Source organism: Pogoniulus pusillus, chromosome 3, assembly GCF_015220805.1.
Source record: "Pogoniulus pusillus isolate bPogPus1 chromosome 3, bPogPus1.pri, whole genome shotgun sequence".
NCBI classification, from domain to species: Eukaryota; Metazoa; Chordata; class Aves; order Piciformes; family Lybiidae; genus Pogoniulus; species Pogoniulus pusillus.
In genome coordinates, this window is record NC_087266.1 from 17,702,796 (window position 1) to 17,718,901 (window position 16,106).

Sequence of the window (16,106 nt, forward strand, 5' to 3'; positions counted from 1 at the left end):
CGCAGCGGCGTCCAGAGCTGCCAGGCACCGGCGGCACCCCCAGCGCACGGTGTCGGAGCCCCTCAGGCACCGGGCCTGCCGCTCTCGGCTCGGCCCCGCTGGCGCCGCGTCCCGCCTTCCAGCTCAGCCAATGGCAGAAAGGAATTTGGCGCCGCCCTCGGCTCAGGGCCAATAGGAGCTGGGAAGAGGCGGGGTTTCGCCGTCTATAGGCCGCGGTGGGGGCGGCGGTGGAGGTGACGAGGGGCGGCCGGCGGGAGCAAGCATGGCAGCCGTGGCGATGTTGGGCTGGCGGCGCCCGGCCGCGGAGCTGCTGCGGGTGAGGCGAGCGGCGCGAAGAGCGGGGCCTTCCTTTCCCTTCCCTTGTTCCTCTTTCCCTGTGCAGGCCTGCACCCGCGGCTGGGCCTGGAAGGACTTGGCCAAGGTCACACCCACGTCTGTGGCTGGGAAGGCTTCGTGCCCTTCGCCTCACCCATGCGGTGCGGCGGGAGGAGTTGAGAGGGGAGGGAGAAGGTTCCCAGGCCGGTATCTGCTGCGGAGCCGCAGCCAGGGGAGCCGAAGACTGGCGTCCCTCGCGGCCTGCGGGGTCGGGCGGGCCGCGTCGCCCTGGAGTCGTGTGGTCGGTGAGGGGCGGCTCCCCCCGGCTCGGCGGTCCGTGCGGGCAGCCGCGCTAAGCCAGCAGGACCTTCAGCCGCGATCTTCAGAGCGGCTTTTTTTCCGGTGCCTGTCAGGCGCAGGGAGTGCAACGGGCTCAGCAGGGCCCTAGCCAGGCTCCTCAGTTGTACCTTCATAATTCGCTGCCCCTCCGAACCTCGATATCCATCTTGCTCCGCAGAACTCCTGTGCCCATCTGTTACTCGCTTCAGCGACAAGGTTGTGTAGCAGCTGTCAGTGGCTTCTGCTGGCCGGGGCCGGGAGGGGAAGCAGGCAGCCGACGTGGCTCCACGTGCACTAGGGGAGAGATGCTGCCTGAAGAGCCGCATGCAGTACGGGTTTGCTCTGGGGCCCTGCTTCCCTCCTTGTTGAGGCTCCTGGCTGGCCTGGAGCGCTAGAGATCCTGTCACTGGTGCAGAGAGCTGTACTACGAACAGACGGGCAGGTGACGCATCCATGCTGCGTTGGATTGCATGGGGATTGGAAACGTTGCCATGTGCAAAGCTGAACGTTGTGTCTCACCATCTGTAGAAAATGGTTTTGAGTGGGGGTGCCTTGTTTGGTGTCTCTTCCAACCTTGGTGATACTGTGAGCGTAAACACTACTAGCAGGTGCCAGCTTCACTGCGTAGTCCAGTTTACTACAAAAGTAACTTTCAGGAGCAGCACTTTACTAGTGATTCTTGTTTTTTAAATGCCAATCTTTGAATCCTTGAAAGCCCTCTTATTAAATCCCTGCAAGGACACAATTTATTCTCAAAGAGAAGATTAACTTAAATTTTTTGCTGGTTATTACAACCTGAGCTTAAAAAAAACCAGCTCCACAATAAAAGCAGCAGGCAAAAAAAAGCAGTCTCTTAGTCAGTTTGTCAAGCAAAGTGAGAAATAGACTAAATTTTCCTGTTACAGGCACAATGACAGGAAGCATTTATTGGTTTAGGAAATTGGTTGTGTTTTGCAGTGTCTAAGTAGGTATAATTTTTATTTGGCATTTATTTAGCATTTACTCACTAATGACCAGGAGTTCCCAACATACTGAAATATTGTCTATGGAAATGGTTTTAACTCTTGATATTTTGAACCACTAATTGAAAGATAGTTCCATTCATGTATTAAATAATTCCCACAGGTCTATCTATGTATCTTTACACTGATTAATTAGATGAAGCTAGTTACTGTTGAGTTAGCCTGATTGGATGATAACTTTTTATTTTGCTCGGGTTGGTTGGTTTGTGGTGTGTTGGTTTGCTTGTTTGTGTGGTGGGGGTTGTTTTGGTTGGTTGTTTTAGTTTGTGTTTTTTTTTCAGGGTGTTTTTTTTGTTTGTTTGTTTGTTTTATATATATATAGTTGTAGCATTCTGGATTAATTATCCTCATGTTTGCTGATGAAACACCAATGAAATGAAGCTGCAGGTACAAACTACCACTGTGTAAAAGAAACAGTGAAATTAATGACAACAATGAATGAACCAAAGTCTGGAGAAGCAGAGAGGGAGACTAGTAAACTTTTTAAAGGTAGCACCACTACCCTAGTTTAGACATACACTATACGTGTACATAATGGACTTGGCCAAAATGGATGGAGTGAGTTTTGGTTTCAAAGGAGTATCTGTTTTTTTTTCCAGACAAATATTTTATCACAGATGTTGTGGTCAGACTGAAGGAGGCTGCACTTAAAAAAAAAATGCATGTTGTGATTTAAAATATTTCCCCAGGGTTTCCTAGATATTATTTTTTTAAAGAATGATTTCAGTGAAAATGGTATGTTACTGAAATGTCATAGCTTTGGATTTCTTGATTTGAAATTTTGAGGACTTTCTCATTTTCAGGCTTTGAAGTATACGAGCCGGAGCTATGCATCACAGCGTACTTTAAATGTAAGTATAAAGCACCACCTGACTGTAATAAACCACTAATTTGAAACTGTCCTTTAATTGCTGAAGCTTTAAAAAAGTTAATCACTCAAAAAAAAAAAAGTCTACGTTGAAGACAGTGTGACTGATGTCCAAGGCACACTTTACTGAGAAATATGGAATAAAATATTATATTTTTTTTATTTTGATTTGCTGATTGGTGGTGTGGGACAGAACCTGGGTAGAAGTGTGTCAACTAACAGGCTTAATACAACTGTCTGTCCATTACTGGAAAGTATAGCTTTTGAGGTTATTTATATGTTATCTTGCAACTTGCTGTTACAAAGTACCCCCCTGCTCTCTGGAGTCTTGGGATTCTGAAGGACAGTTTTACTAGTGAAGAAGACACTTGTTAAGTGAGCCTTTTCTGTGTTTTGTGTCACCAAGTTCCCCTGTGTTTTCCCTAGACTTCTGTTTGTCTCCTAGGTGCTTATGAAAGTCCTTCTTGTTGCCTTTGACATCTCTTGCTAGATTTGATTCTGTTTGGGCTTTAGTTTTCAGTCTCATTCTTGCATACTCAGTGTCTTGCAGAATCTCTATCCTTGCTTACACCTCTATATGCTTCCTTTTTGTTTATGAGTTTTGGTCATCTGTACAGACAGTGTGTCCTTTTCACCTGACTTCCTTCTTGTTGGAATGAACTGTTCTCAGGGTTGGGTAGGACAATCACAAAATTGCAAAGCAGTAGATGTTGGGAGGGACCTCTAGAGATCCTCAAATATTAACCAGCTTTCTTAGGTGATGACTCCTTACAGGGCCTTGAGATTCTTGCAAATATTCTCTATCCTAAGGTTGAACCCAATGCACTCCAGCTGTTTTTTCAAAGACAATTCCCTCTCCTCATCTCTTTGGTCTCTCTCTCCTAAAGAGTCTTTATCTGCTCCATGGTAGTTGCACTGAAGTCATGGGAGCTATCTCACTGTGGCTCCGTGATCCCAACAGGATTGTAGTCCTGCAGTTTTACACCAGTGTCTTGTTCCTTGTGTTTGTTGCCCATGTTGTGTGTATTAATATTATTTTAGTGCTCTGAAACACATGCAGGATAGGGATGAAAGAATAAAAGTGAGTAAGTTTGTATACCGAGTATAAGTGTGCATGTGTAACAGAGACTGACTTTTACTCCATGCTTCTCTTCTTAGGAGGTGGTGATAGCAAGTGCTGTAAGGACACCAATTGGCTCTTTCCAAGGATCTCTTTCATCATTGCCAGCCACTAAACTCGGTTCCATTGCAATTAAGGGAGCAATTGAAAGAGCGGGTATGTGTAGTTTTTTTTCCTGTGACAAAGAAAACCTGAAGTGGCCCGGAACAGTATCAATCTGTCATCAGTTGCTTGGTGTATAAAGGATCCTGTTCTTTTTGTTGCTGTAGAACTCTTAAAGTCTTTATCCATAAATTGTATTTCAGTAAGGTTGTCTGTTGGAATTTGTTTCCATCTGAATTAAGTGCTACTTCTAGGATACTGCTTAGAGATATCTGTGTCAATGCAAATCTGACTGAACATGCTAATTGTTTTGCTGGACTGGGTTTTTATGGCACACCTAAGCTGATGCAAAGGCTACTTGTTGTTGAAACCAGTGGCCCTTTCTTTCCCTGCCTTTTTTTTTGCATAAAAGCAGCCTTGTGAGACAATTGATGGATTCAAATTAATAGAAAAGTCTCTTGAGGAAGGTTAATTTTCTACAAATTTAACTTCTTGAAACGACATATTACAAGAACCTGAACCAGGATATTTCTGAGAGATGCAGCAGAAGTGCAGCCTCTTGTGTCTGGTGGGAACTATCTGTAGCCTTGGCTTGCTCCCATTAGACAAACAAAAGAATGTGTTCTTTAGACATAAATGTGACTGGAAGAAAGTTTTGTGCACTTAATCATTCATGGAAACTGAAACTTGAAAATATTTGCTTTAGTAAGCTAATTGTAGTTTGTTCTGCCACGTAACAAGGGAATTTTGTGGGAATCACCAGCTCACTGAGGTCCATGAATATGAGGGTATGACTACCAGGGACCTGTGTGCTGTAAGCACACAACTGGGACATGACACTTTTCATCAGCCTTTAGTGGAAAACTTCATTGGGAAGGTTTGCAAAAGGGAGTGATAACTTCCATGCAAATAATCCTGAACTGGAACAATTCTGATTTGTAGGTATCCCTGCAGAAGAAGTAAAAGAAGCATATATGGGTAATGTCTTGCAGGCTGGACAAGGACAAGCTCCAACAAGACAAGCAGTCTTGGGTGCAGGTATTCATTCTCTTATGACTGGGGCTTTGTGCAGGCAGTGTAGATTGCTGAGCTGTGAGTTAAAGCAAAGCAATGCCCAGCCTTTTGTCAGGACATTCTGTGTTTGCATTTTGTACTGTGGTGAGTGAAGGGTCTGTTGCACTCATGAAAGTGAACCTAATCACATGTCCTCAGGAATCAGTTTTCATACCCACAATGGGTATAACTGCCTGTTTTTTGCATTTTTGGCGTTTACACCATGGAGAAAACAGCACTGGAGACTGGGCTGGTACTTCTGGAGCACATTAAACTCTTGGTATGTGCTGCTCTTTGAATCTTACATGCAACAGACTTTTTATTCAATGTATCATTAGTCTTGCACCTTAAGGGGTCAGTGAGTTTCCTTGACCTCCAGATAAGAGTATGTTGTTACATTCTTCTTCCCACGGAGAGTGGAGCTGTCGTTGGAAGGATTCATTCTATAATGTTAACTGCAGCATGAATGTTATTGGAGTGCAGGAATTCTTTCATTTGCTGTGGGGATGGGATTCCATATTTTAGCGTGACTCTAGGAAAGGCTTTGGGTCAGGTAAGAACTGGATACCTTTGTGATTCTTTTTGAAAGAGAAGTATCTGCTTCCATATGAAGAAAAGGGATGCATACAGCTCTTTTCTTTCCCCTGGCTAGTTTTCCCAATCTCACTGTTGGTATAGAGATGATGTTCTGGTAGCAGAGCCATAATACTGGAGAGCAAGCGTAGGGCAGAGGCATAGATGTGATTGTCTTGAGCCATGCTGTGAGCATCAGAGCTCAGAGCTATTATAATGAACTGTCAAACCCAGCAACTTGTTAATAACCTTTGAATAACACTGATTCCTGGGACTTTTGGTCTTGTTCAATCTTGTGTGTGTTTAGAGTCCCTGTACATCTGGAATCTGTCTTGTCGACCTTTGTTAAATTCTGCAGCTTATTTATGCTTCAGTCTTTGGTGCTTCTTAGAGGCAGGCATCAGGGTGTCAGGAGGAGGAATAGTTCCGGAGTTGCTTCTTTGCTCTTCTGTCTCTGATCTTCACTTGGCTTGGAAGTCTGTTGTTGGGAGGGGAGAAACAGCAAGAATCTTGAAGAACAACAGTAACTACGGGTGAGGGGAGATAAGTTGCTCTGGCAAGTTAAATAATGCACACTCGACACCTTGGGTTTATTGGTCTGATGAAATACTGCAGAAACATCAGTAAAGTCTTAGTCTACCCTTTAAATAACACCTGTGTTTGTACATCATCTTTAACTCAGGTCTACCAATTGGCACTCCTTCTACAACTGTCAATAAAGTCTGCGCATCAGGAATGAAATCAATCATGATGGCAGCGCAAAGCTTGATGTGTGGGAGTCAGGTATGTGATTCTTAGTGCTGTTTGATATAAACACCACAAAACTGATGTTGTAGAACCTGTCCTACTAATGACTGCTCTTTAGTATAGGACTGCACTGAAGTTTGGGATAATAAAGCTAATAAGGTTTTGTTTTGCTTATGCAGCCTGAATTTTACAGCCATTTAAGTGTGTTTTGGTTTAAAACATTTTAGAAAAATACAGTTAGGAGATTGTCAGATGAAGAAATTGTAATAGACTTTGGTTTTGATTAAACACATTTAATCTGGACTTTCAGACACTTTGAACACTGAAGTGAATGGATTGTACATATTACAGCAGTGTTGTTTCCTAGTGCGTCGCAGACGGTTCTGACTTTCCGTATGTTTTATTTAGAGAAGTGTAATCTGTCGCTGCTGAAAAGGTGTTTTCATTGCAGAGGGCTTGATGGAGGGGAATTGCTTATCTCTGTCAGCTGTGTTCTAAGATTCTCTGCACAAAGGGGAAAAATAGCTGCACTTACTGAGAGGATAAGAGAACAGACCATCTTCAGCGATCTGTTAAATGCTGTACAGCAAAGGATGTCAGAGAAGTGTGAATGTGAAGACATTTCAATTTTGTTTTTAGTTCCATACTCAAAGCATTTTGGCAGTAGCTCCTGAAGCGAAGCATTGTCAGTTCAATATCTGTTTTTAGTTTACAAAGTCAGTGGTTTCTAAGTGAGAAATGTACTTACTAGTTTACATTTAGGTTTGTTTGGGGTTTTTTGTTTGGTTGGTTTGTGTTTTTTAGAACAAAAGTGTAATATTTAAGTTTTGTTGTCCCTTCTATGAAAATAATGTTGTAGCTAAGCTAGGCAACTACTTACTGGTTTGGCTTTGGTCTGCAGATAACAGCACTTTGTCCAGTGCCTGCTGAAGTCAGTGGAAGTCTTGTCTCTGGACTTTGAACTAGGCCCAGTGTGTCTGTGTAAATAGCTACATTTGGATGTAATAATTTGCATCCAGCAACTTGGTGAGAGTGGTTGTGCCTTTGGCTGGTTTGACAGATGCAGGCCATGAGCTCTGAGAAGAGGAGCTTTCAGCCAAGCTTATCATACATGTTGTGCCTGCCAGTCAGAACAAAATCAGAGACTCCACCAGTTAGAGCTGTAAATTACGGGGGATTTGTGGATTTGTTTTTCCTGGCTGCGGACTATGAGTTATCTGTAGTATGCAAGGCAGTGATGGTTCCCAGTGGCTGCAGTCAGTGTACGTCATCATATAAACAATTGCATTACCTCTGTCTCCAATTCCTTCAATTTTTAGAATTGTAATGCCATAGACTCTCGGTCTTCTGATCTATTGCTGCATCCCACCTCCGCTGTCTTTTAATTTATCTGCTTTTCCAGTGTGTCTCCTGATCTATTCTGAACTAAACCATCATTTCTGAGTAGTAATTTAAAGGAGCCAAAAAAAGCTTTACTCTTTTTCACATGAAAAACAAACCCAAGAAATTTGCAGAAAAACGAATTTTTTTTATATATATATATATTTTAAAATATGAGATTACAGTGCAGAGCACTGACACGGCTCTTGCAACTTTCTGCATACAGGACAAAAGTCCAGTTGTTCTGTCAGAGTGGATTCTTCAGCTCTTGGTCCTGCTGTTTGCTCTTTAAATACTTCTAGAGAAAAATACTTTCTATAGCTTTCTGAGAAGTATAAAACCTCTATGCTTAAGCTTTTGCTAATATTTGTTCCAACATTAAGTCATAGAGCACACACTGAATTATTAACTTCTTTGCTTTGAGCAGGACGTGATGGTTGCTGGTGGAATGGAGAGCATGTCCAATGTTCCCTATACGATGAGTCGAGGATCAACGCCTTATGGAGGAGTAAAGCTGGAAGACCTGATAGTAAAAGATGGGCTGACAGATGCTTATAACCATATCCATATGGTAAGTATTCCTGCACAGTGCTAAATTGTTAGCCATAAACCTGATGCAGCTTTGAAGAGCTTGCTTGTAATTACTATGAAACTACTTCATCCAGCAAACCTGGATATGAGCAACAGCATCAATAGAAGAGGGAAAATTGTTCCACTTAAAGGCTTCCTGTAGTAACTCTAATGAGAGGGGCTAAGCAGAAGACAAAATCAGAATAGCAAATTAATATTTATCTGTCTGTCTTTGAAGTCTGAATAGGCTAAAATAGGGATTTAAAAAATATCTCCTGTTACTGATGGTTTGCTGTTACTTTGTGTAGGAGAGAACACTGAGGGTTCCTAATCTGTAAGGTTCAGCAAGCTCTGATGTTTATTTTCCTTCTCCCAGTGTACATATCTCTTATCTTCTCTTGGAGGGTTTGAGTCAGCTGATAAACTTACTCATCAGCATGGTAATTCAAATGGGACAAACAACTGCGAAATTAGGATGGGTTTGGAAGGCAACTGATATGAAGACAGTGAAGAACAAGCGTCAGGAAAGAGCAGTTTGAGAAGAATCACAGAATGTCAGGGACTGGAAGGGACCTTGAAAGATCATCTAGTCCGCCCCCCTCTGCCAGAGCAGGATCTGCTATAGCAGATCACACAGGAACACAACCAGGCAGGTTTTGAATATCTCGAGATAGAGAGACTCCACAGCTCCCCTGTGCAGCCTGTTCCAGTGTTCTGTCTCACTCACAGGGAAAAAATTCCTCCTCATGTTTACATGAAATTTCTTATGCCTCAACTTCTACCAAGAGCCTGGCTCTATCCTCCTGTCACTCAGCCTTTATGTATTTATAAACCTTGATGAGGTCACCTCTCAGTCTCCTCCAAATTGAAGAACCCCAGATCCCTCAGTCTCTCCTCACAAAATTCTTTTAGTTTGAGGATTTCTGACCTTTGCCTGTGGTAATTCAGCATGGTAGGACGCTGTTGGTCAGCCAGGGTTCTTGCAGCTCTGCAGGAAGCACTTCATGAAGAACACTTCACTGTGATACATGAATTTGATACAGACCTCACTGCTTCCACGTGCAGTTCATTCTTTTTGCACTGTAGCGCACTCTGCTTAGGCTGTTGGTAAAACCCACTCCCACATTTCAGCCAGGATGGATTTTAATTGTGAAGACTTTTATAGGAATGTAAATAATGATTTTGCTGGTTCATGTATGTGGGGGAAACTCTAGAAGTTGGTTATAATGCACAAAGTTTTCGAATGTTGGGACAATATTTCAGAACCTTTTGTCTTCATTTCAGATGTGAATATACAGGAGGGTCCATCCTGTGGCCTTAAGAACTTACTCTTGTCTGTGTTTTGGCAATAGACTTAGTTTGCTGGTGCTATGAAGGCTTTAAATTCTTTAACTGCATAGAAGTGAACTTGCTTGTTTGAAGAACTGGATGAACACGGTACTAAAGGGTTTTGGGTTGATTCACCAAGTTTTCTGCAGAAATGAGAGATGGAACAAAACTTGTCTAAGAACAACTCTTTCAGGTTGACCAAATGAGCATTCTTAAATTATTTGTTTTGTTGCCAGATATTACAGTGGTGGTAATGAATCAATGATTATGTAATTATGATTGGCCTGTTCTTAAAATTATTTGTTTCATTTTAGTTATTAGACAAAATACTTTATAGATTTTTAAAGTACCAGATCTGGAAGGCTAAGTAAACGCTGTGTGTTGGCCTGTTTTTATAACCTTTGGAATAGGCAAGCCAGTAATGGAACAAAAACATGACTATGATGATGTAAACATTCTATTCCTTGGCTGAGCAGTTTCTGAAGACATCAGCTCTAAGCACTTTAACACTTAGTTTTGCATGCAGTTTTTTAACTTAAAAAAAGCCTTTTAAGGCAAGTTCCTTCATGGCTTTAATTATCTGATTCCAGGAAACATTTCCTGCTTCTGAAAATCATATTCAAGTTCCTGTTTGATCACAACTATGTCAGTTAGAGATGCTAGTTGCATTCAGTTCTGGAAGTTGCCTGGTTGAGTTTTTCAGTTAGATTTCTACATCACCTGAGCAGAAATATCAAACTTAACGTTCCTGGTTTTCTCCAAGGGCAACTGTGCGGAGAACACTGCAAAGAAGTTTACAATATCACGAGAGGAACAAGACACTTACGCCATAGGCTCTTACACTAGGAGCAAAACAGCCTGGGAGTCAGGAATACTGAAAAATGAAATTGTTCCTGTCACTATTTCACAAAAAGGTAGTGTGGAAAGGTGTGATAAGATGAATTGTGTTTCTCGCTAGAAGCGATAACATTGTCTGTGTCCAGGGCAGATGTTGTTGTTTAAACAAGCAGATCTGGGGAAGGCAAATTTTAGGATGGAAATTTTTGTTCTGCAGACTTTTGGTGGACAGCAGTCAGTGACCTGTGATCTGGTTTTGGTTTGATTTTTTTTCTCTAGTGTTATATACCATATCTTCTTCCTTCTTTATGTAAAGACTAGCTATTTTAGTTAGCTAATATGGCTTGAGGAGACCTGTGGGTTTAGTTTCTCTATTATTTACCTCAAAGATATGTTCTTTGTCCTTGTATTCAGAGGCCAGGAATCGTAGAATCAGCCAGGTTGGAAGAAACCTCCAAGATCATCCAGTCCAACCTATAACCCAGCTCTATCCAGTCAACTAGACCACGGCACTAAGTGCCTCATCCAGTCTTTTCTTGAACACCCCCAGGGATGATGACTCCACCACCTCCCTGGGCAGCCCATTCCAATGCCAATCACTCTCTCTGGGAAGAACTTCCTTCTAACATCCAGCCTATACTTCCCCTGGCACAACTTGAGACTGTGTCCCCTTGTTCTATTGGTGGTTGCCTGGGAGAAGAGACCAACCCCCACCTGGCCACTGCCTCCCTTCAGGTAGTTGTAGACAGCAATGAGGTCACCCCTGAGCCTCCTCTTCTCCAGGCTAAACAACCCCAGCTCCCTCAGCCTCTCCTCATAGGGTTTGTGTTCCAGGCCCTTCACCAGCCCTGTTGCCCTTCTCTGGACAAATTCCAGCACCTCAACATCTCTCTTGAATTGAGTGGCCCAGAACTGGACACAGTACTCAAGGTTTTCATAAGCACATTTCTTTACATGCCTTTTGCATATGTTTGGTCTTTTACTGAAATAAGTTGTTTAAATAAGGCAGATTTTGAGTACTCTATTAGAATGTCTTAAGCATGGACTGTCCTATAAAATAATAAACCCAATCTGAATTTCAGGAAAGCCAGACATGGAAGTGAAAGAAGATGAAGAATACAAGCGTGTTGATTTCAGTAAAGTTCCAAAGCTGAAAACCGTTTTCCAAAAAGAAAATGGTAACTACTGTTAAACTAACTGCTTCATTTTCTGCAAAGTGCAGGGATACTTTGTCATAGCAAAAAGTACTGTGGACAAGAGCTGAATTCCCTACCATAAACTTCTAAAGGGCTGCTAAGACAAAGAAATGTGTCATGAAAGCATAAACTGTCTTGGATTAAAAAATGGTCCTTAAGGGGAACCTTAAACCAGTGAAAAACTGGCTTTTGACATTCAAAAAGACTGAAACAGGTTGGTTTCCATGTAGCTGTTTCATTGGTCTCCATGAAGTACAAGCTCTTGTACTCCATGCAGGAGCTGGGGAGTCTTTACATGGTTGCCTGTTCCCTTCCAAGTCTGTAATGGATCAGTCTTTGTGGCTAAATCAAACTTCCCACTAATTCACAACCCTTTGTATCTGGGTTAATGCCAGCAACGCAGCTGGCATGGAAGGTGTGACCTAAGCAGCCACTTGGACAAATGTATGAATGGGTGTTGACTTGTACTTGTTTAATCCAGCTGATGCCAAAACCTCAACTAATTTTAGGTCAACTTAGTGCAACAGCTGTCACCATATCACTAAGACCTTGTGTTCAAGGGCATAAGGTAAACCCAAAATCATTACAGCATATGCATGAGTTATGTGACACTTTCCCCTCTGTTTAAACAGCACTTTACCTTTCTAGGAACAGTTACAGCTGCTAATGCCAGCACTTTGAATGATGGAGCAGCTGCTTTGGTGCTGATGACTACAGAGGCAGCCAAGAGACTGAAAGCCAAGCCATTGGCACGGATAGTAGGTAAGGTTTTTCTTATCTTTGCTTACAGTCCTGGAAAATACTCATGTCCTATGCTCACAGACTGGGAGTCCTGCTTGGGCAGTTATCTGGTGTTCATGAGACAGAAAAGCTGAGTGCTTAGGCATTACAGTTGCATCTTCTCAATGAAGTGCTTGAAACTTAAGTGTTGTGCCAAGCAGGCTTACAATCATAAAGTTTTCTACATGGATTATAATAACAACTGAGAAAATTATTCTGTGGCTCACATAAAGCACTGAATTTTAGATTTATCTGTTTCAAGGACCACTATATGCAGAATTCTTCTATCTTGGCTGCTTTGCACGGGTGAAAATTGTGTATGGTCTTTAAACAGCTTTTCTGGGTTTTTTTACAGCCTTTGCAGATGCTGCTGTTGATCCCATTGACTTCCCAATTGCACCTGCATATGCTGTTCCCAAGGTAGGAATAAAACTGATTTTAATGAAAAGCAACAAATCACTGTAGCACTGGAGTGCTGGTTCATCCCTCAGCTGGATCTTACTGTAACTCTAATTTCAATCCTAGTTATATTGTTCAGAGGATCAATTTCTTATACCTGTTTTGAAAAAGAGTTTAGTTTTATATCACCTTCACCACCTTTGGGCTTGTTGGCATGCTTGAAGCTTTGCCAAAAGGTAAAATAGATGTGGTTATGCAAGTGTAGACTAGTGTAGAGGGACACTGAAGATGAGTGTGTGGTGACAGACAATGCTGTGAGTGTCCAAAGGTAAAATAGATGTGGTTATGCAAGTGTAGACTAGTGTAGAGGGACACTGAAGATGAGTGTGTGGTGACAGACAATGCTATGAGTGTCCATGCACTTACTGTAGGAGTTGTGTTAGGGTGAAAACCTGTTCTCAGCATAAAGTGCTCTCCTTGAGTTTGTGCTTCAGTGCCTGTTTTCCTTTTTTCCATCTGACAAATAGGTTCTGAAGTGGGAACTATAATCAGACTACAGGGGCACAGAGTCACTGAGTGGAAAACAGACCTTACTCTTTCTAGAGATAGGTTCCTCATTTTTTTCTGTAGTAGCCATTACTTATATTATTGTTTCTAGATTCTCAGTGAGACAGGGCTGAAGAAAGAAGATATTGCAATGTGGGAAATCAACGAAGCTTTCAGCGTTGTGGTGCTGGCCAACATTAAAATGCTGGGTATTGATGCACAGAAAGTAAATATTCATGGAGGTGCTGTCTCCCTTGGACATCCAATAGGGTAAGTATGCACTGGTTTTGTCCTGTAGAGAGGTGCTGCTTTCTGGACACACTTCTACCTTCTTTTTCAGACTTAGAGCAAGTAGGAAAGGTAATAGAAATTTGCTATCAAGTACACAGCAACTTCATGCAGGTGTTAAAATTTCAGGGTACCTTGAAATGAGCACAATCCTATAGTTCCTTTCAGTTTGTTATCACCTACTTTTATAAAGAGCTTGCTTGTTACCATAGCTACAAAGATTTATGATGTATTAAAACCAGGTAACTATGAGCATGACAGAATAAACAGTAGTAATTAACCAGTTAAGCTAATGAAATTTACAGGTAAACTAAGGAAAATAACGAAGGATACAGTACAGGGGATTTTAACTTTATACATTAACTAAGTGAAATTCCAGGTCTTGTCAAAGCATTTTTGGAAGTGAATCCAATGTCTCCACCCACCTAAGGCAGCAGACAGGGAGAGCCTAGGGAATGTCTGAAGTTGGAATAAGTTAGATCACCTGCTGTGCTCTCCAACACCTGTAACTTACTCATGACTTGTGTTATCCTATTAACCCTCCCTGAAGGTGATCATGCTGCATGGCCCAGGTCTATGAGGAAAAACCCATTTCAAAACCTCCTAAGTAAATGCACATGTGAAGTAACCACATCAGGAAGTAAAATGACACCAGCTCTAAATAAGGCATAATCCTGCAAGACATGCTGACCTCTCCTTTGCACTATCCGGCGCTTCTGATAAGGGAATATGATTTTTTTTTGTCTTAATTTTGGCAGTGTATGGATCTAAATTATTTTGTACATTAATTGGGTCTAAGTAGCATACTGCAGTACAGCAAACTGTAAGCAAATATGTTTGACTTGGAGGCAGCTTGCTTTTTCAGAAGGAATGTTCTCTAAACACAGAGTTAGATATATTTAACCATTGGAGCTAGAGCAGACTAGCCTGTAGTTCATCTTAAGTGTTGATGAAAGGCTTGCTTTGGACTTTTCACGTCAGGGGGAATAAAAACACCAGTAACTCAGGGCTATACTCTGCCAATGACCCTTTATGGGTCAGATTAAGAACTTCCTTTAAACTATGTGTATCTTTCTTTTAATTTTAGAATGTCTGGAGCAAGAATTGTTGTTCACATGGCCCATGCACTGAAACAAGGACAATACGGACTTGCAGGAATTTGCAATGGAGGAGGAGGTGCTTCTGCAATACTGATAGAGAAGCTGTAGGCCTAAAGAGCATTGGAAACAAAGCCTTGAACACTGATCAGAACAATGAGTGGTACATGTTACACCTTACTGATAAGTAAGTGGAGCAATGCCATTGATTACTATCATGGATTACTGACACAGACAGCTGGGCTTCTATTACTTTTCACTCCGTGCAAGTTTTTTTACAGTGCAAGTAGCAAGTGTAAAAGTTATGGTAATATCCTGACACCTGACAATAAAGAATGTTTGTTAACTGTGGCTCCTCTATCACTGATGTATGGTTTCTCAACTGCTCCTGAAAATTTGTTCTCTTGGTAACTCATGTAGAGCTTCTACTAGAAGCAGCTCTTTTCCTGCTTAATTTGCCTAAATACTGCATGATTTTCGTGGAAAAAATAATGTCATTCTAAGGCTGTTTTTTCTACTGTTGCATGCATCACACTCCAGTTAAAGGCAAAGGGGCCCAGGCTTGGGGTGAGATGGGGTTGAATCTTAAACATGCAAGTTCTACTGAAGCTTCAGTGTGCTGCTGCCACTTTGTTGTGTCCATTTAAACCTCCGTGCTACATTTTCGTAAACATACTGCTAAGCAGAGGCTGATTCAGGAATGAATATCACAATTACTGTTGCTGCTTCTTCACTGGGAGCTGCCCAATACCTGGCTGCACCCTTGTACCCCTGAAGGTAACTGAATTCAGGGCAGTTCTACTGCAGATAGGAAGAGACAGGAGAATATTTCCTTGCACTTACCTTTGGTGGAGATTTCAGGGAAGAAGTTAAGTAAAAAGCCTGCTGAAGAAACTGCAAAGGGCATTCCACCACATTTCCCATCCTGCCCTTCTCGCAAGAGATATATGTCAAACAAGTTTCTTGGCTGGCTTTAAGACAACTGCTGGCTTATTTTGGCATAAATTTCAACAAACTCATCTCTACCCCCTGCCTATTCTCACATTTTCCTCCACAAAGTAGAGAGAATACTTTGACTAGGCTGCAGTGGGATCTGTTTTTATCTGGGAAGGACTGTGCTTGAAGGGGTAGTAAATGAACAGTGGGGTTTCACTGCTGCATAATATATGACAATTAACCCTTAGTCATACTCTGAAACACGTTCTACAAATTACTTGCTGTACAACAGCACTTCTTCCTTTGAAAATATAAGCAAACTCATGCTATGACCATTCACATCTTTATTACTGGCTCACCTGAACTGAAGAGTATTGTGGACACTGACTGTCCTGTGGAAGTGCTAGTCTCTCCAATAAAGAGCAAATCTCTGTAGAAATAGCAGATAACAACAGTCACAAATACTGCTAAGCATACAGTTCCACCATACAGAACAGACAATTGGTGTTGCCCCTCTGCCAACTGCTGTAATTGGAATTTAAGCATTTCACACTGAGCTACTCATCTTCAAAACACCAATGAGCAACACTGACTCTCTAAACCGCTTGG

At 42.0% G+C, this 16,106-nt stretch overlaps 1 protein-coding gene across 1 annotated transcript; it reads left to right on the forward strand.

Moving 5' to 3' along the window:
* Positions 1-209: 209 nt before the first annotated feature.
* On the forward strand, positions 210-14,912 carry ACAT1 (acetyl-CoA acetyltransferase 1). Its single transcript, XM_064171148.1, has 12 exons — positions 210-316; positions 2,480-2,527; positions 3,703-3,820; positions 4,709-4,804; positions 6,075-6,175; positions 7,947-8,090; positions 10,182-10,332; positions 11,338-11,433; positions 12,100-12,213; positions 12,587-12,651; positions 13,289-13,446; positions 14,552-14,912. The coding sequence occupies exons 1-12, from the start codon at positions 263-265 to the stop codon at positions 14,670-14,672; spliced, it is 1,266 nt and encodes a 421-aa protein (XP_064027218.1). The 5' UTR covers positions 210-262; the 3' UTR covers positions 14,673-14,912.
* The last annotated feature ends 1,194 nt before the right edge of the window (positions 14,913-16,106 follow it).